We start from the raw sequence: 20,295 nt of genomic DNA, 5'->3' as shown, positions 1-20,295 counted from the left end.
ATTTTTGTGTGCTTCAAATACAATAAAGTAATCTTTATAAATAATGGCACAATTAAAAAATGTGCCTTTTACTGACATTTTATAGACACCCCCCAGTATAGCTGTATCTCACATATCCAGAAAATGTAATCGGTTACCTAATGTAACCTCTGTTCTCTCTAGAAGAGGGAACGAGTATTGCGTAAGTTGCTTACGCTATGGGTAAAGTCATCTTTTCTCGAGATATGAAGCCAAAAAATTATCCTTAATTATTATAATCTTGTCAACGCAGTGCAGCAGCACGCAGACCTAGAGCAGGCTATCTAGCGTGCTCATTGGCTGCCCTGCGGCAACTGCAGCAGCCTACCACTGAGCCTGGCGTGACGGCGTGACGGCGTGACGGCGTGACGGCGTGACGGCGCGCCCTCACGCGTCACAGCCCGACAGGAGGGGCATGGTTTAGCGTATATAAGGAAGGCTCGGAGGCTGGTTCCCTGGTTTTCGTCAACTGAAGCGAATGAGCTCGTGGCGCGAGCACGGCGAGTTACGCAATACTCGTTCCCTCTTCTAGAGAGAACAGAGGTTACATTAGGTAACCGATTACGTTCTCTTACGAGAGGTTCTCTCGTATTGCGTAAGTTGCTTACGCTACGGGAACCCCCTTGTCAACGCCGTGCGCGCCCAGCATCCACTGAATGAGTCCCAGGGAAAGCCCGGGGAACATGATGAGTGGGAGCCGGGCGGCCAACAGAATGGCTAGCGCATGTACATAAGCACACAGTAGGGAGTGCAGAGCGGCCCAGCCGGTCTGTACTGAAACTGACACAACCCTTTATAGTGCAGCTCAACCAGGGGAGCTAAATCGAACAGCAGTAGCCTGCGCACGAGATTGTGGGCCGGGCATACGCGCGACTTAGACTGATAAAAGTTTAGCCTGCAGGGCGGGAACTTCCAGGTTGTAAAACCTAACAAATGTAGAGGGGGAGGCCCAGCCCGCCGCCGTACAAATGTCATGAATGGAAATGGAAATGGACCCGCTGGACCAAGCCCACGACGAGGCCATGCCTCTAGTGGAGTGAGCTCTGATGCCCAAGGGGCACTGCAGGTTTTTGGTCGCATAAGCAGCCGCAATAGCGTCCACTATCCATCTCGACAGACTGTGTTTCGAGGCGGCGAGACCCTTGGTGCGCCCACCAAACAAAACGAAAAGCTGCTCCGAGCGCCTGACAGCGGTGGAGCGCGTGATGTAATTTCTCAGTGCTCTGACAGGGCAGAGGAGGTTATTATCGACCTCGCTGCCGGATGCCGGCAAGGCTGAGAGAGAAATGACTTGCGCTCTGAAGGGAGTGCCCATCACTTTGGGGACGTAACCGTGCCTCGGTTTGAGAATTACTTTTGAGTCATTAGGTCCGAACTCGAGGCACGCAGCGTTAACTGATAACGCGTGTAGGTCACCCACACGTTTGACTGACGACAGAGCTATCAGAAAAACGGTTTTGAGCGTGAGGTATTTGAAATCCACAGTTTCCATAGGTTCAAAGGGATGCGCTTTCAAGGCCTCCAGGACCAGGGAAAGATCCCAAATAGGAACCGACGGGGGCCGCGGGGGATTCATCCTCCTGGCTCCTCTAAGGAAGCGGATGATGAACTCGTTCCTTCCTAATGCGCGGCCATGCGCAGAGTCGGCGAACGCTGAAATACAGGCCGCAACATACACTTTGAGCGTGGAGGGGGACCTGCCCATGTCCAGCAGCTCTTGAAGGAAGCAAAGCACCTGCGAGACCCCACACGTTTGTGGGTCCAAATCTTTGACGGTGCACCACTTATTAAACACAGAACATTTAGACGCGTAGAGCCGTCTCGTAGAGGGAGCTCTAGACTGTGTGATCGTGTTCACAACCCCTTTTGGCAGGTCAACGGGTATTCGTTGAGTATCCATGCATGCAGAGACCAGCGCTCTGGATGAGGATGCCAGATCGAGCCGCGGGATTGAGAGAGGAGGTCTCTTCTCACCGGGATCGGCCATGGGGCTGTGTCTGCCAGCTGCATTAACTCCGGGAGCCACGATTGATTCTCCCAGTGCGGGGCTATGAGGAGCACTGAGTGGCGCGTTTCCCTGATTCCCCCGATGACCTGTGGCAACAGTGAGACCGGGGGGAAAGCGTACAGCGGGCCGCTGGGCCAGGTTTGGGCCAGCGCATCCTCGTTCTTTGAAAAGAACCTTGGGCAGTGAGCGTTGTCTTTTGACGCAAAGAGGTCGACTTTCGCTTTGACGAAAAGGCGCCACAGTAACTGGACTGTCTGGGGATGCAAAGACCATTCCCCCGGGGGAACATTGTCTCTGGACAGTCTGTCTGGACCATCGTTCAGGTGACCGGGCACATGCGCGGCTCTCAGCGAGCGCAGTGAGTGCTGAGCCCAAACGAGGAGGCGTTCCGCCAGGGCGGAGAGAATTATGGATCTGACACCGCCCTGACGGTTCACGTAGGACACCACTGACGTATTGTCCGTGCAGACTAGTACATGGTGATCCCGCAGGTATGGGAGGAAGTGCTTCAGCGCTTTCTCGACCGCCAGCATTTTATGATCCTATCTCTTTATCAATTTACATAGACCAGATGGTGCCTTATTGTGCAAACATTAAAAAAAATCTATTTTATATACACTCTCAGAAAATAAAGTACATAATTGTACCTTTAGGGGTACAATGGCTTTTCACTGGGGCTGTACCCTCAAGGGTACAATATTGTACCTTAACCTTTAAAAGAAACGGTACATATATGTACCTTTTAATGCTTTTTGACCCTCAAAAGGGTACATACCTTGAGGTCCAATAATAAGCCCTATGGGGTACGTTAGTGTAGATTGTACCTTTGGGAACAGAAATGGACTCCTACTGTACCCTTTTTTCTGACAATGTTTTTTTTTTAATTTGTAAAACTAAGCATATATATATATATATATTTTTTTTTTATGTGCCAGTGATGCCATCGATTTGGCTTTTAATCAATTATTTTTTAGAGCCCGATTATACAACATCTCAAGTTTCAATTCAATGCAAGTTTCAGATATATAAATTAATGTATCATCAGCATAAAGCTGACATTCAACATCTGGACAACAACATGGTAAATCATTTATAAACAAACTAAAAAGCAAGGGGCTTAAGATTGAGCCTTGAGGTAAGCCCATTTTGTTTATCATAAACAATGAATTTGTATCCTCAATTCCTCATACATCTACAAATTCAGTTCCTGGAGGGCCACAGCCTTGCAGATTTCAGTTCCAACCCTGCTCAAGCATACAAACCTGTGGTTTTCAAATAAGCCTGAAGGACTTAATTAGCTGAATCAAGTGTTTAATTAAGGTTGAAGCAAAACTCTGCAGGGGCTGTGGCCCCCCAGGAACTGAGTTTAACACACTGATCTACAAGATCATAAGATGAGTTGCCTAATTCAAACCTTAACAAAGACTAAAGTTTTTGGACTGAGTGAGCATGGACATGTCATTGGGGTTATGAAGTGGGCATCCTCTTTCAAAGGTTTCGTCCAGTTAGTTTAAATTATATATATATGGGTGGGTATATATACAAATGGGTGTGTGCGTGTGTAGGTCATATTTAAAAACAAAACAAAAAAAAGTTTCAAACATGTTGTAGATGGAATTAAGAACCCCAGTGTACTTTCTTAATAAATATTTCATCCTTCCCCAATTGCATTTGTAAAGGTATACTTACTACTTTACAAATGAATTTGTAGTGCACTAAGTTTGTGTGCTTGATGAAAGCATGAAATAACTACATTTACAGTGTATTTTCAGTTAGTACAGACATGTCCATCTATTTTTAGTATACTTATCATGAAATAAATGTATTTTAAATACAATTCAATATATTTATTTTTCACTAGGGTAGCTACGCCATAGCGCTGTTAAATTCTTTATTCTGATTGTCTAACAGACATTCTAAGGTTTTCTGTAATTGCCCAGTAGTTATAGGACAGGTGGGCAAATAAGAGGATTGAATTACAGGAGCAGCAGGTTGCAATACAATCCCAGGACTGTACAGTGCACACAGACATATTGTGGCATTTAGTAAATGAGACTTGATTGTGTCTTATCCACAGGATAATAAACAAATAAAACATTAAATGAAGTTTATGTTTAAAACAAGTGGGGGACAAAAATATCTGCAAATAGACCAAGACAAAATGCAAAAAAGCAAGAATTAATATTTTATGCCATTTGCTTCTCAGGTAAATGAAAGTTGTTTTAAGGATGTTAAGATATTTTCTTGCTAGGAAACTTACAAAGATGATTTGCAATGTAGCCTGAAATATTGTTGGATGTTTTATATGAGTACATCTAGTCATTACTGATTCACAGCTCACAAGAACATTAAATTACACACATAGCATCTTTATTAACTTATCAATCAGACGTCAGAAAACTATTATGACACATTATTTAATCAGGATTTAACAAAGGTATTCAACATATTCAGTCAAATTCAAAACTGATTTCCCTGTGGAACGCTAATGTGCTTGCAATGTGTTTTTGACTCAGATTTGTTATCTACAATCGTTCACAATGCTTTGTCAAACCAGTTTGACCAGTTTATGTCTCAAAACTAAGGGATAGGGAAATTATGCTTTTTTGTGAAACACGATGTTAAATAAAAGTTGCTAGAAGTTTGGACGAACTTCTGCATTGTTTTTAGCTACGTGAGAGAAGCGAATCATTTTTACTTGGGCTGCACTGATACTGATGTCCCGCCACAGATATTCAGGAGAGAGCAGTTTACTGGGTTTGTTATAAAGGAAATACTTGTTCAAGTGAGACTCCTCGTGCCATATCGCCTCAATGGAGTTTGCAGCATCAATGTTCAGCTGTTCCCGGCAGGTTTTGGTGAGATGATGTACATCAGCCAATGAGCCACCAAATGCAGCAGCAGTGTAATAATAATCACCTTCCCCAGCTGGAATGAATGCTTGAGACTCGGGTCTACGCTCATATGTGAATTGATCTCTTGGATAATCAAAGAACCAAGGATGTATCACACCGACCAGACGCCCCAAAGACTCCGCCCCCCAGCGGCCATAGAACTTTGTATCCACGTCCAGGCAGAAAATATAGTCAGCTTCACTGGCCAGTTCGTTCTTTATTAGTTTTTCTAGTATTTCCATCCTGCCCATACTTATGTCCTGCCATCTGTCCAAACTCGGAACACTCCGAACTGTCAAATGATGATTTTCACCCATCTTTACTTCAGGAACTTCTCCTGGTTGATCCGTAAACAAGTAGTAATGCACTCGAAATCCAACAAAGTAATGCTCCTCCGCTGACTCCAGAAAATCTTTGAGGAAACGTGTGTATCTGAAAAAGAGTGAGGAACAGATATTGAAAAAATATAAATGTTATGTGTGTATGCTTTTTCAACATTATAATAATAGAAATATTTCTTCAGTATCAAATCAGCATATTAGAATGATTTCTGTTAGACCATGTGACGCTGAAGACTGGAGTAATGGCTGTTGAAACAAATCAGACATCTCAAATCTACATCTCTCTGATTCTGCCACAAAAATGCAGTATCAGATTCAGAGATATAGATTGGACTCTGTGTGTGAAGATCAGATGGCGTTATCTATGTGGCTGCATTTAGTTGTGGTTATGTGTAATCATGCAATCATCCTCAAACAAAGTGAACAAGTTTTACAACGGTGATGCAAATTTGGTCCTGTTGTTGTAACAGGAAGCCAGCATGAGAATGTGAATATGAGGTGTAATTTGGCCCAAAATACTTCCATTCCATAATCTAAAGACATTACAAAGTCACCCAAGAATATTAATAAATGATAGAGAGAAAAATTGTTATTTTGAGAGTTTGAGAAGTAACTTTATTACTTTCCCAAAGCGAAGACAGTGGTCGCTATAGTGATGTTTTGTTGTTTGAAGATAGAGTCAATCAGTATGGAGTCAAAGGTTCCCTCCCAAACAACTGGGGCTAACCATGGTGTCATAGAAACAATGTCTGGCACACTGTGTATTAAACACACACACACACACACACACACACGCACGCACACACACGTGTTTATATCTAAGCATGTTTACACTGTAAACTGTAAAAAATATTTTCAACATTTTGTATTCTGAAAGTACATATAGGCTATATGTAAGGGTATTAACCCTTTAAAGCCTGACACATTAAAAAAATGGCAGAAAATTATATATTTTGGGAAATTAGATGTTTATTAAGCCTTGAATCAAAATTAAAAAAATTTTTTTTGCCAACTCATTTTGTTTATGATATATTTTTTGTATCACATTTGATACATCAGGCTTTTTGGGGACGTTTTGCTTACAACCGTGTAGAGTTTAGATACAAAAAATCTATTATGCCTTTAACAGTTTGAAAACATAGCAGTTTCTGTCTTTGTTCAGGCAAAGATGCACCTTACACTTCTCACAGTACACATGTGAGAAGTGATTGTTGGTGCAATGCTTGCATCTTTGCACCAACAAAGTGCAAAGATGCACTTTGGCGGCCTATTGCTTTAGGCGGCCTATAGCTTTTTTATTTATTTATTTGATTTATTCCCATTCGGAAATATATTTGTTTTATTACTAAGCAACCACTGAATGGAACAACACAAATTATATATCATTTTAAAGCTTAGGATCTCAGCTTTTTAATGCATCTAATTACATTTATTAACTCCAAACGAGTGCTGAGTAATCCCTCTAAAACCGAGTGTACCGCCAGCAGGCGCCACCTAGCTGCGAAAATATTCATTACCATATTTTTCAAAAATCTTGCCTTGATTAACACAAAGTTGATGTCATTTGAAAGCTTAGAGTCTGAACTTTACAGTGAATGTATCCACTTTGAAAAACTCTTAAGTATTGCTGAGTTATTTGCTGATAAATAGAATTTCTTTTTTTTCATAATCTATAAAATAATGTACTGCAATGTGTCAAAAACATCATACAGCTCATGAAACATTCTCAGATAATTGAAAATGGCACTTCATTTTTTACAGCATATTATTACAATTAAAATGAGCCCAAAATTAACATAATCTATTGCTTTTATGACATGATATTCTTCATGGAGAAAAAAATGCCCATGAGGGGGTGTCAAAGACTGTACAAAAAGGCCATCTCTTTTCCAAATGCTGTTTAGATTCCTTTATCCAAAAATTATTATTTTATTGTAGGGGGACTTCACTAAAAAATAATTTTCCTCCTACCTTATTTCCTTCCTGAGTTATTCCATGACAAATAAGAAAGATATGCAAAATCATAATAAAAATTATATATATATATATTGTCTTTTATCCGCCGTTTCTTGGCAGGACAATGTCCAAATGTAATGTAATTTATATTTTCAAAAAATTTAAAAAGAGTTCTTTCAAACGATACCTACCTTTTCTGATATGTTAAAGGGTCGTAAAAAAAAGTCACACTTAGCTTCCTCCCGCCCGAAAATGGGCGACATATCCCAGATAGCACCGACTATTTGATGTGCATTTTACATCTGGAAGACGTATTTTTAAGAGTGTTTGCTCATCTGCAATACGTCTATAGCCCAGAGGGTTACTATGGCATTTCAGTCATTAATTGCCATTAATTGAATCATCCCAATATTGTTTGTGTTTGCATTGTGGTAGTCATAAAGTAGATAACATTACTACAATTTGACATTACCATTAATACCTGCAGTATCAAATTTGATACACAATTTCCAACACGATTTACTTGTAATTTAACGATTAAATTATTAAGTAATTATGCATTATTTCAATTCAGAAAGTGTTAAATTAATTATATCAGGCGCAATCCAATATTATTTTTTATCTTAACAACTTGAAATTAGCCTTTATTTTACTGCCGAAAGCGTCTGGCTTGATCCAATCGCAGCCGCCATTTTGAAAAGCTAAAAAATCACCCCTCTACTGCCTGCAGTACAGTGAAATTCCACAAGATGGCAGAATACACGTATCAAAATAGATACAACAGGTTTTCAAAGAAAGTATTGCTCTCACTGATTCAATATATGTCTTAGAAACTCGTGTATCAAATATGATACGTGCGGCTTTAAAGGGTTAAACTGAATTCTGTCAAGTCTTATTGTGCAAGTGTGCACATGAGATTTTTATGTATAAGTTGAAGAGAGAATTAATTTATGAGTGTATGCATTGAGTACTTACCTTAATTCGTCTGTTTGTTGATTTCTGCAAACCAAAACACAATTATGCAGGAATAGACTGTATAACACAAAATACCTTATCGCAGCACTGTATTCGAACTACAGCGGCGGGGTTTTGTGTAGTCTTTATACGTGACACAAGGCATGATAATTATCGAACATGTAAAAGATTTTGGAGCATGCGTAGAACAAAACTGAGCTACAATTGTATTATCTGTTTGTCTGACTTACACAATAATTGGACTGGTATGAACTAAAGCAGTTACATGTGACAATTTAATAAAACTAATTATTGTTTTATTCAGACTGAAATTGAATGTTTAATGTTCACATAAACGTATGTACAGTAGGCTACTTACCTAAACCAACTGGAAGTGTAACTCAATAAAATGAGCCTGTGAGAGAAGACATAATCAAATAAGCAAAGATCTTTTGGAAATGTGTGTAGACACCCTCACAATAGTAGTAGATTTTCCCTTGTCAATGGTCTGTGGACGGAGGTGCTGAACCTTCAAAAATGTAGTTTGTCAAGTCAACCTCAGGGGCTCAAACTAAATATTAGCCTATATGCACAGCTCCTATATCATCTTAAATCGGGAAAGAAGGAAATCTATATAAATAAAATATTTACAGAGAAATAAATGATGCTTCAGACTGGTCAGCTAATAAAACAGGACAGGCTCTTTTAAAAAGGACTTCCATTCCATTGTGTTGTTGTCTTTAGATTTTGTGTTCAACAATATAATATAACACACAATTTGAGCCTTTAAAACTTTGACATTTTTGGCACATTCATGAATATTGTACACTTTAGAGTCCATTTCTATCTACATAAAATTACACAGAATATTTCAGATGAAATTATTTATAGGCTACATACATACACACATGATGGAAAATGACCCATTAGCTCAACAGTAGTAGAAAAACAAAATAAATAAATAAAATAAACACTCTGAAAATTTTCAATTTTCAACCAATAAAAAAGGGTCTCATCTATAAGCTCCATTAGTACCAATGTATTTTACTTTCAGCCTCTCTTGCCTTTTAATACGTGGCTTTATAAAGCATATTTGTTTTATTTGACTTTACTGAATCATTTTTACTTAAGAGCATCCACAATTTCCCATTAAACACTGAATGTCTTTTCAAATGTTCCATCATTTTGTCAATTGTTCATATATTTGGTTTCCCAAATACACAAATACTGAGAACATATGAACAACACATAGGCATTAAAGTTTCATTGGAACATGGGGGAAGGGAGATAACCTCACTGGCTGTCTGTATGATTACTTATATCTTTGAGAATAACACTTCATGTCTTCTGAGACCTGCATTCAGTAATGAATAGTTACTGTTTTGTGTTTGTTTAGGGAGATCTGAGCTTAAACCAGTCTATAGAAAACACATTTTCCCTCAGTGATCAAATAACTATCAAGCTATCTTTTAAAAAGAAAAAAGGCAAATGCTTTAAGAATTATTTATAAACATGTCAAATTGTGTTAGTCACTAATTTCACTACAAAAGTATGACAATTACATTTAGTAAATAGACTGAAAACAAGTGTGAGAATATCAGCAACAGATTTTCAAAAAAAAATTACATACCCACTCAGTGATAAGCCAACAAACATGCCAAAAAGGAAGAAATGAACACTCTGACGGAGTCGCATTATTGGCGTATCATGCAGCTGGGTCTTGTGTCTTTATTCACTTGATGGATTGAACTGGAAAATGAGAGTGAAAATATCTGCCAAGATGAGTTTGTTTACTGATTTTACTGAAAAGATTTGAAAGTCAAATAAAAGCCTGGCTAAGGTGGAGCTTTACAAACACAGATATTATAAGTAATTCAAAGCAGACATAATGCAACAGCCAATGACTGTTCCACATCCTTCAGCACATCCTGCTTTTAAGCATGTTTCTGCATTCATGCAGTATAGAGCAAGTGTTGAAATAAAACCGTATAACCGTACAAAGTAGGCACCTATCGCAAAGTTTAAGAACTGGTTCTGTGTACTGTTTCAAAACTAAATTGGCCCATTTTTAGCATATAAAATACTTTAAGTGTAAAAGTAGTTAACTTTGAGTACACAACAAGTTTTTCATTTGTACTGCAACTATACTTCAAGTGAACTTATAGGTATATTGATAGTTTACTAGTAAAATACTTAAAGCATATTTTTTAGTTTATGAAAGTACATTTTGAAGTATACTCTCAAAAAATACTAGTTAGTACTTGTAAGGTTAATGAGCTGATGAGTTGAATCAGGTATGTTTGATTAGGGAGACAAAGAAAACGTGCAGTGTTGGGGGTCCTTCAGGAGCAGGGTTGAAGAACACTGGAGTAGATAGAGTCCATCAACACCCCCAAAGCTTCAAAGTCGCTTTCCCTTCGTGGGATCGACATTTCATTCGGTAGGCTGTATTTGGCAGTTTTGATTTAAATGCTGTTTAATATTAGATGATCGTTATTTTATAATTGTTTGTTTTATTCGTAATGTTTTTTTAAAATCCTGAGATGATGTATTCTTTCAGAAGATGGTTAATAGCGCCCCCTTCTGTAGAACAGTGAAAATAGATAGCCCAAGCTCTAGCTCCACCTCGCTGGATCTAATGGGCGGGGGCGTGCAGGCGCAGGTATAGTCCCTTAGAACTAACTGTACAACTTCTATCTCACGGTAAGAAAACTGTACTTTAAAGGTCCCACTGCATGAAAATTTTACTTTATGAGGTTTTTTAACCTTAATATGAGTTTCCCTAGCCTGCCTATGATCCCCCAGTGGCTAGACGTTTTGATGGGTGTAAACCAAGCCCTAGGTATTTTTGAGAAAATGAAAGCTCAGACGGGCGAATCTAGAAATCTTCCCCTTATGTCGTCATAAGGGGAAAGGTTACCTCCCCTTTCTCTTATTTGCCCACAAAAATAATTTGTCCCGCCCATGAGAAAATGAGCTGCGCAAGCGCGATATTGTTTTTTCCTCGAGACACATCATGGCTTGCAAACGAGCGAAGCATGGCAGTTGCTCAGTGTTTGGATGTACAAATGAACACAAAAGTATTTTTTTAGTTCCTTCATCTGAGCCGCTGAAGAACCAGTTGATTATGTGAATTTCTGATGTGTAATTGTTCAAGTTCAGACAGATAATCTTTCTCTCAAAGTCGTTCAATACTGTTTATGCATCAGTAAATCAAGCCAGTGACTAAACGATCAACTTCACGTCGTTTCTCTTAGTAGGATGAAAATAATCTTACTTCAATTGTGATTAATATATATACAGAAAGCGATCAAAGAACAATCCCTTTCCAATCGCCCAAGCTGTCAATCACACAGCGCGAGTTTATCTGGACACTTGCCAAAACTCGTTATGAAATCAATGACGCGGTTACACTGCACAACGAAGCTCTTACTGTACTTCTTACTACCTCATGTTTGCATTGTCATTAGTGTCATAAATCATTAGTGAGAGTGCAGAAACTGCGTTGCAATGATAAGATCTTCATTCACGCGATCAACAGGCTGTCATCTGCTCAATGCTCATCACTGCAACCTTTTATGTGATGGGAATAGATCTAAATACTTAAACTTCTCACGATTCGTTAATTTCGATAGCTGTAATAGTAAAAACGTATAATAGCTGTAATAGTAAAAGTTTTCGAGAGAGTTCCACATGTAATGCTAGATATTTCATATGCAAGCATGTCAGCCAATCAGTGGGCGTTTACACTGAAGTCTCACAGCAGACACGCCCCTTCAAACAGAGCGCTCAAATCAGAGGCAAAAATATGCCTTTTATTTCTAAATTATAACAACTTTTGATCTAAACAACATACTAAGATTATAAGGACACCCCAGGACACATTCTAAAATAATAAAATAATCCATGCAATGGGACCTTTAAAGATAAACTGAACTTTGAGATGTATATCAAATCTTAATCTTACATTTATCGCTGTCTCGACATGACTATTAATGTTATTGTTATTTTCTTACCCCTTGAAATATTAATCACATTTCTCCCGGTTGTTTGGAAACGCATGCTGTGGAATTTGATGTACTCCTCCTAAAGAATTCATCCAATCGTCTCCAAACTCGGTCAGCATGAAGTCAAGACATAGAGGATGATAAATTGCGGACGGATTTTTGATATCTCAAACGGTTTGGCCGTGGTGAGGAAACTAATTTATGGTGAATAAGGGACACAGGAAATGTATTATAACTTCAGCATACATTAACTGATCTTGATGAAACTTCCGCATTGTGTTCGTTGTAAGAGGCCGATCACATGGATGTGACTATTGTGAGTCAAAGTTATAGCGCCACCAACTGGCAGCAGGAAGTTTGTCACTTTCAAAATGCTTTGAAATCACCCTCTTATTTTTACCCAATTTGCTTCAAACTTTATGTGTATAATGTTAACACGCGGCAGATGTAGACCTGTGAAAGGATTATTGATATCTTAGATACTGTTGCCGTGGCAACGCATCAAACTTTAATATTCTTTTCGGTTGCTTTTGAGACTCTTAGCATGCTTGAAATTGAATGAAACTCGACAGACACATCATACTTATTAGCCAGTAGACGTGTAAAGTTTCAGAAACGGGCGTGGCAGGGGGGCTCAACAGCGCCCCCTTGAACAGGGTCTGAAAACTTGGTCCATATATCAAACACGCTTGCATGAATTAATATGAAACTCGGTACACATATAGATCTCATCGGGCCAAACAACTTTCCCTCCGTCAAGTTTTACGCCAGCCCAACAGGAAGTCAGCTATTATGGGTTGTTTGAAAAACGCTTGCTGTGGAATTTGAAATACTCCTCCTAGAGAATTCATCCAATCCCCACCAAACTCGGTGTGCATTAGGGTTGGGCGGTATTACGGTAATATCGGATACCGCGGGATCTTAAAATAGCACCGGTATCAGTTTCAATACCGTCATTACCGGCACTTATATAGCCTATAATATATATAATTTATTTATTGCCTAAAAAATGCTTATGTGTGGTTGCAGTTTGGCAATATTTCTGGTTCCAACCGAATGAGAAGGGAGAGGCGGTAAATACTGACGAGGCAATTTGTAAATTGTGCAATAAAAAGGTGACCGCGAGAGATGTAAACACCTCTAACATCGCATCTCGGAAAAAAACCGCCCACTCACTGCTGCCAGGATACAAAAGCGCATTAAGTTTCGTATTTGTTAAAATATTATAATGTTATTTTTTCCATCTTTGTTGATTATGAAAAGTGAACAGCACAAATAAGATGGGATGCATCGGGAGTCAGACGATTTGACCACTTCAATAAATTTAGTTTTGTAAAAGGCCTCTTTAAAACGAATTTCGTTTTGTATAAATTGTATCTAAATTTTTATAAAATTTTCATCAACCAATATTGCCTGGATTTAATATAATCATGACATGATGGGCATGCCGCTGTCACTTGCATTGAAATCTCATAAAAAAGGCTATGCCTCACTGACATGACAAATAAATAAAGCTTGAAATTTCTTTAAACGAAACAATTAAAAACGAAAGAAATAGGCAACTCACTGATTAGGCTAAGTAATCCATGATGTGCATTTCTCTCGTTCATACAGAGATGCGATCGTCAATTTCTTTAAACGAAACAATTCAAAACGAAAGAAATAGGCTACTCACTGATTAGGCTAAGTAATCCACGATGTGCATTTCTCTCTAGGCGCGTTCATACAGAGATGCGATCGTCAATTTCAGTAAACGAAACCATTCAAAACGAAAAGAAATATAGTCTGATTAATCAATGGTGTGCATTTCTCTCGAGGCGCGTTCATACAGAGATGGCGATCGTCAATTTCTTTAAATGTAACAATTCAAAACGAAAGAAATAGGCTACTCACTGATTAGGCTAAGTAATCCACGATGTGCATTTCTCTCTAGGCGCGTTCATACAGAGATGCGATCGTCAATTTCAGTAAACGAAACCATTCAAAACGAAAAGAAATATAGTCTGATTAATCAATGGTGTGCATTTCTCTCGAGGCGCGTTCATACAGAGATGGCGATCGTCAATTTCTTTAAATGTAACAATTCAAAACGAAAGAAATAGGCTACTCACTGATTAGGCTAAGTAATCCACGATGTGCATTTCTCTCTAGGCGCGTTCATACAGAGATGCGATCGTCAATTTCAGTAAACGAAACCATTCAAAACGAAAAGAAATATAGTCTGATTAATCAATGGTGTGCATTTCTCTCGAGGCGCGTTCATACGGAGATGCGATCGTCAATTTCTTTAAACGAAACAATTCAAAACGAAAGAAATAGGCTACTCACTGATTAGGCTAAGTAATCCATGATGTGCATTTCTCTCTAGGCGCGTTCATACAGAGATGCGATCGTCAATTTCTTTAAACGAAACAATTCAAAACGAAAGAAATAGGCTACTCACTGATTAGGCTAAGTAATCCACGATGTGCATTTCTCTCTAGGCGCGTTCATACGGAGATGCGATCGTCAATTTCAGTAAACGAAACCATTCAAAACGAAAATAAATAGACTAGCCTACTCTCTGTAATCCATGATGTGCATTTCTCTCTATAGCGTTCACTACGGAGATGCCGATCGTCAATTTCTTTAAACGAAACAATTCAAAACTAAAAGAAAAAGGCCACTCTCTGATTGTGTAATGATGTGCATTTATCTCAATAGGCGCGTTCACTACAGAGATGGCGATCGTCAACTTCCATCTTTGCAGAAAAGTTTTATTAATAAAAATCAATGGACACGTGTCACCGGATTAGGCACTTCTTGCTTGTTGCACGCACACAGATATTATGTTGAATAATGGTGGGCTCCGGCTCATAATAACAGTTAATGCCGTCGGCCTGACTCAGACACAACGTGCAGGGGTTGGGCTTGATTTTCTTGTTGTTGTTTTTTTGCCCGATCTGGCATTCAGTTTCTGAACGGTGTAGGCACAAGCCAACAGTTTGGTGACACTGTCTGAGCCCATTATGTCATAATTTTTAATTAGTCACGGTAATACCGTATACCCCGGTAAAATAGGGAGGCGGTTTGACGGTTTCAAAATTCGAATACAGCCCAAGCCTAGTGTGCATAAAGTCAAGACATTGAGGATGCTAAAATGCGGACGGATTTTTTATATCTCCAACGGTTTGGCCGTGGCAAGGAAACAAATTTATGGCGAGAAAAGAGAAACATGAAGTGGTATAACTTCTGCAAACATTAACTGATCTTGATGAAACTTCACCAGTGTGTTTGTGGTAAGAGACCGATCAGATGGATGCAACTATTGTGAGTCAAAGTTATAGCGCCACCAACTGGCAGCAGGAAGTGTGTCACTTTCAAAATGCTTTTGACAAAAGTGGGGGGGTTAGTTTTACATACAGTAACAAAAATCAGTACGTATATTGTTCTCATCGAGCCGGACAACTTTCTAATTTACAGTCATTAGCTCCGACCAACAGGAAGTCAGATATTTAGGTCTGAATGTGGATTTTTGGGATATTTCAGACTCTGTTTTAGCTACTCCTCCTAAGTGGTTTATTTTATTCACACCAAACTTTTTCAACACGATGAAAATACATTAAAGATGCTAAATTGTGAACGGATAATAAACATCTCAAATGGTTTTGCTATAGTGAGGGATTAAAGTAATGTCAAAAAAGGAAACACTAAAAGCCTCATATCTTCTAAAAATGTAATTATACACCATTTATTTCTTTATAAAATTATAGAATAAAATTGGTTTAGTTCTGATATTTCTAAGTTTAAAAACAGTAAAGTAAAAAAATAAAAATAAATCAAGGCATACATAGGGCTATACTGCCCTCTTGTGTTCAAAATCAGGTAGGCCTATTGTATCTATATAAAAATATACTAGGTATGTGACGGTGAGAATATTTTACCACCGGTTAATCGACGTGTGACACCACAGGGGGCTTTTGAATTGCTAACTTAAAAAAACGAAAGTAAAATATGTTCGTCTGCACAGACATTGATAATGGTGCAGAGTAGAGCGAGTGTTTTCAATGAATTCCTATGGAAGTAGGAATGAAATAAAAAACGTTGACTGATCTGCTCGTTCCTCGCCGTGGACGTGCAGTCGCGCACTGTTATGAATGCCCATGCAGCCGTGAGCATCTTAAGTTTCATTTTAAAAATAGCGCCATTTCGGGGGTGGGATTGCTTGAATGTTTTTTTTACAAAAGCACAATGTTGTGTTTTATTGCGAGTGTACATAAATATAAGTAAACACATTGCAGTTTAAATGATGTCCTGTATGAACAAAATGACGGAGTAGCCTATATTTTTATGTTTCCACTGTTCGATCGCGCCCGCGCCTCACACACACACACACACACACACACACACACACACACACACACTCACACTGTGCATTCCAGCATTGCAATCTTGACATTGCAGCCGGTTCATTATAGCAGTAATAAAATATAATAATAAAATAGTCAACCTATTTGCAGCAAATGATAGTAGATTTCAGATCAATATATTGGAGGGCCCAAGCCGGTGACACCGCCACCCCGGTGCCTTTAGTGTAACTATAGGCACCAGGGTGGCGGTGCCACCGGCTTGGGCCCGCAATCGCTGCTCGCAGCTATATTATAGTTTTGTTTTTTAGAATGCACCCTATGTTATGCTCTCAAAGCCGTTCGATTCAGTTTGAGTACAAATAGGCTATAGCCAAATAGGCCTATACTTAAGTCTTTTCTGTCAGTAGTCAAGTAGCCTATCCTATATTTAAATGCAATTTTAACCCTTAAACAGGCAAGAGTAGAAAATGATAAGCAACAAATAATTTTATATCATCTGGACTTAAGTAAATCATTTCCAAAAGAATTTTTGAAAAATGTTATGTATTTTGGATTTTATGAGTTGTGACTCCCAGATCACATTGCCTGTTTAGAGTATAAAAAAAATCTATAACTGTAACTGCCATTGCATGTTTAAAACAATTATATCCTATACTTCAACTCATATAATGTTGACAAATTATATATCATTGGAAAGCTTACAAACTCAAGATTCAGCCTGTGAAAACCGTTTTGAAATCGGACCTTGCGTTACCATAAAAATGGTAAAACAAAATAGGTAAAATGGTAAAAAAAATTGGATTTATGTTCAGGATTCAGGCTGACTAATTGATCACAGATAACTTGAAGCAAATCATGTGACCAGCATACTCAAGACAGATCAGTTTAACCTGTACATTTTATAATTTGTAAAAAAACAACAACCTCAGACTACAAAGATTGTTACAAAAATGAATACAAAGTTAATCCCTTTTTTATACCCAAAAGTGGCAATGTGACTCAGGTGTAACATATATTTCAAAACGTGCTAAATAACAACATGAACAACATTTTTATACATTTTCTTTTTCAGCACCTTAAGACAATGTTCATAATTAATGTTAGCAGTGTTAGTATTATTTTTTTCAAAAGAAAAGTAAGTTTAATATATATTTACTTATCTCAAAATCTGAATGTCCTGCACCACTGGCAGCCATGTTGGATTTAGGTCAGGCTGACTAATTAATCACAAATTTTTTTAAACAAATCATGTGACCAGCATACTCAAGACAGACCAGGCTGTGAAAAATGATAAAAGGATTTGATGAAAAAATCATTCTTACGCCCCAAAAAAGACGACAAAAACTATGTTACACCCAGATCACATTGCCAGTTTTAGGGTTAAGTATTTTTCCGAGGAGTGTATATATTTATGATAAGTACATACAAAGTAGACTGAAAGTATAACGTTTTTTATAGTCTTTCGTAAGTAAGGCCATGTTAACACCACTGAAAAACAAATCTATAAAAAATTAAAAAAAAATCTCAGAGAAGGAAGATCAGCAACTGGTTCATAATATTAAACAGGTGTAGCAGATGAGAGATAGAGGCTGTTCAGTTTGAGAATAATGTTGAGATTAATGCACATGACAAGATGGGATAGGATCAGTATCTTTGTTGCTAAACATGATGAATCCCATTAATAAATTATTAAGTTTTGAGTACGGCGGGTTTCTAGTTTTAGTCCCATTTTTTGCGCGTTTGCAGTCGATTTTGTGCTGGATTTTTTGGGGGACCTGGCAACCCGTTCTTTGCTCGTTTTCTGTATAAAATGTAATCACTGTTTTGAATGAGATGTGAATTTCGTGATGCTAAGAGGAACAATATAAAGTTTACTGAATACCCACTGCGTTAAGCAACAATTTTGCAACCAAGATCTATAGGCTACTGAGCTACATGCGTCCTTGCATATGCATATCAAAACAATCACAGCACATCGTTAAAAATTAGTCACACATTCCTAACGTTAGGTAGCCTCGAAGGGCTGAGCTGAGATGCAGTTTCTCTACAACAACTGATGAACTTACGCGACATCCTAATATTTTCGTGCTGCACGTTTCTACAATAGTAGCCTACCACCAGCAAGCAACTTTCAGTACCTGAACCGATCTCTCACTCTGACAAGATGATGACGTATTTTGTGAGACCGGGAACATGCAGATGAGAACTCTATAGTGACTTCAGGATAAGGCATTTTGCAGTGGTAGCCTAGTAAATGACTGCTCTTTTGTGGCTGGTAACTCTGAAACTCAAAGTGTTGTATTGACTTTTATCCCCATTGTAAAGAAATTTTCAGTGAGTTAATAGACATTCACTGATTCACACAAATAATCTAGGCTACACATCACAACTGTAAAAATCCCGTCCATCACCAATAAAATACACCCCAATTCATCCCTGAGAGACCTACTCCGTTTTACTCTGCACAAACAAAAACAAAAACACTTTTAAAAAATGTAAAAACATTTTAAAAACCTGTAACAAAAGGGGTTTTCCCCCCATTTCTCCTTTTTTTTTTTTTTGTCATGGCATTCGAAATCTCAGACCTGAAGGTAATAGCTCAAACTATGTGATGTGATCTAAAAATACATCTGGTTTGGTAGATTTGTTCATCAATCTGTCAAGGGGATACAAAAAGGAGATTCAAAAAAGAATTGTAAAACGCTTTCAGTATTGAGACAGTTATATTAAATGACACCAACTTCCAGAGGAAATATAGTCTTTTCTATCCTTTTTTTGTTCACAATTTCAGTGAATTTGTCCCACCTCAATTTAAAGGGGTGGTTGATTATGATTTCACTTTTTTAATTTTAGTTAGTGTGTAATGTTGCTGTTTGAGCATAAACAACATCTGCAAAGTTACAACGCTCAAAGGCAGATATTTGCTTTTAAAGAAATCGTTTTTTAAGGACTACAAATGGCTGGAAGGGACTAAACAACATTCCTCCAGGGTTAGTAACATCACTAACCCTGAAATTTACAAAAAAAAACGCCCCTGGGAAAGCAATTTTATAGATTATCATGACAGAATTTGCTGATCAATGACTAAAAGATAACTACACATAAGCTACAAAAATTCATCAACTAACCATTCAGAAATGTCCTGGCTGTTGCTTCTACATGCTGTCACTTTTTCTTGATTCTCTCCATCATTGTCTAACTCCAGTTTGAACATAAAAGCCAAAAATTTAAATGAACAAAAATTTTCAGTGCGAGGTAAAAGGACACGAGCTCTTGAAGCTCCGCCCACTGTGACAGCTCATTTGCATTTAAAGGGACAGACACAAAAACAGTGTGTTTTTGCTCAGCCTCAAAAAGTGACAAATTTAAAGCGGGGCTCAGTAGTTTCGGGATTTCTTCACTGTATTCTCGCTTTTTGCTCGCAGGTTTCTCTCTAGAGCTCCCCCCACAGCTTCGGAATAGATATTTGACAACACTGTTGTAAAAACTCGTTGGCGATTCTCAGACACCAGAGGCTAGTAGATCAACGACATCAAAGCAGATGGGACATTCTTTAAAACGTCTTCTTCATTCGGGTTCGAACAGCGTGAGGGAGCGCAATAATGACAGCATTTTAGCAGATTTCTTTTGGCCGTAAAGCAATTGTTTACATCGCGAGACCTGATATCACGCGATACTTCCTGACGCGGCGGCCAGCGGCCCGCCGGCTCAAAGTTGCAAGTGCGGATTTTCCGCTTACGGGCACCAGGGGAGTGCGAAACGACCACC

The 20,295-nt window shown here is 38.5% G+C and overlaps 1 protein-coding gene across 2 annotated transcripts; it reads right to left on the bottom strand.

Annotated features, from left to right (window-relative positions):
- Window positions 1–4,376: 4,376 nt before the first annotated feature.
- On the bottom strand, window positions 4,377–18,768 carry LOC311294110 (histo-blood group ABO system transferase-like). 2 transcript variants are annotated; one of them, XM_084414780.1, is made up of 6 exons: window positions 18,666–18,768; window positions 9,802–9,920; window positions 8,551–8,586; window positions 8,193–8,216; window positions 5,884–6,018; window positions 4,377–5,352 (listed from the first exon to the last, which is right to left on the bottom strand). In XM_084414780.1, the coding sequence occupies exons 2-6, from the start codon at window positions 9,864–9,866 to the stop codon at window positions 4,662–4,664; spliced, it is 951 nt and encodes a 316-aa protein (XP_084270906.1). In that variant the 5' UTR covers window positions 9,867–9,920; window positions 18,666–18,768; the 3' UTR covers window positions 4,377–4,661. The 2 variants fall into 2 exon arrangements, with proteins under 2 accessions (XP_084270906.1, XP_084270907.1); XM_084414781.1 differs by lacking the exon at window positions 5,884–6,018 and having other exon boundaries at window positions 18,666–18,734.
- Between the last annotated feature and the right edge of the window lie 1,527 nt (window positions 18,769–20,295).

Source organism: Rutilus rutilus (assembly GCF_951802725.1).
Source record: "Rutilus rutilus genome assembly, chromosome: 7".
NCBI classification, from domain to species: Eukaryota; Metazoa; Chordata; class Actinopteri; order Cypriniformes; family Leuciscidae; genus Rutilus; species Rutilus rutilus.
The sequence above is the reverse complement of the archived record's forward strand: the minus strand, read 5'-3'. Positions and strand labels throughout refer to the sequence as shown.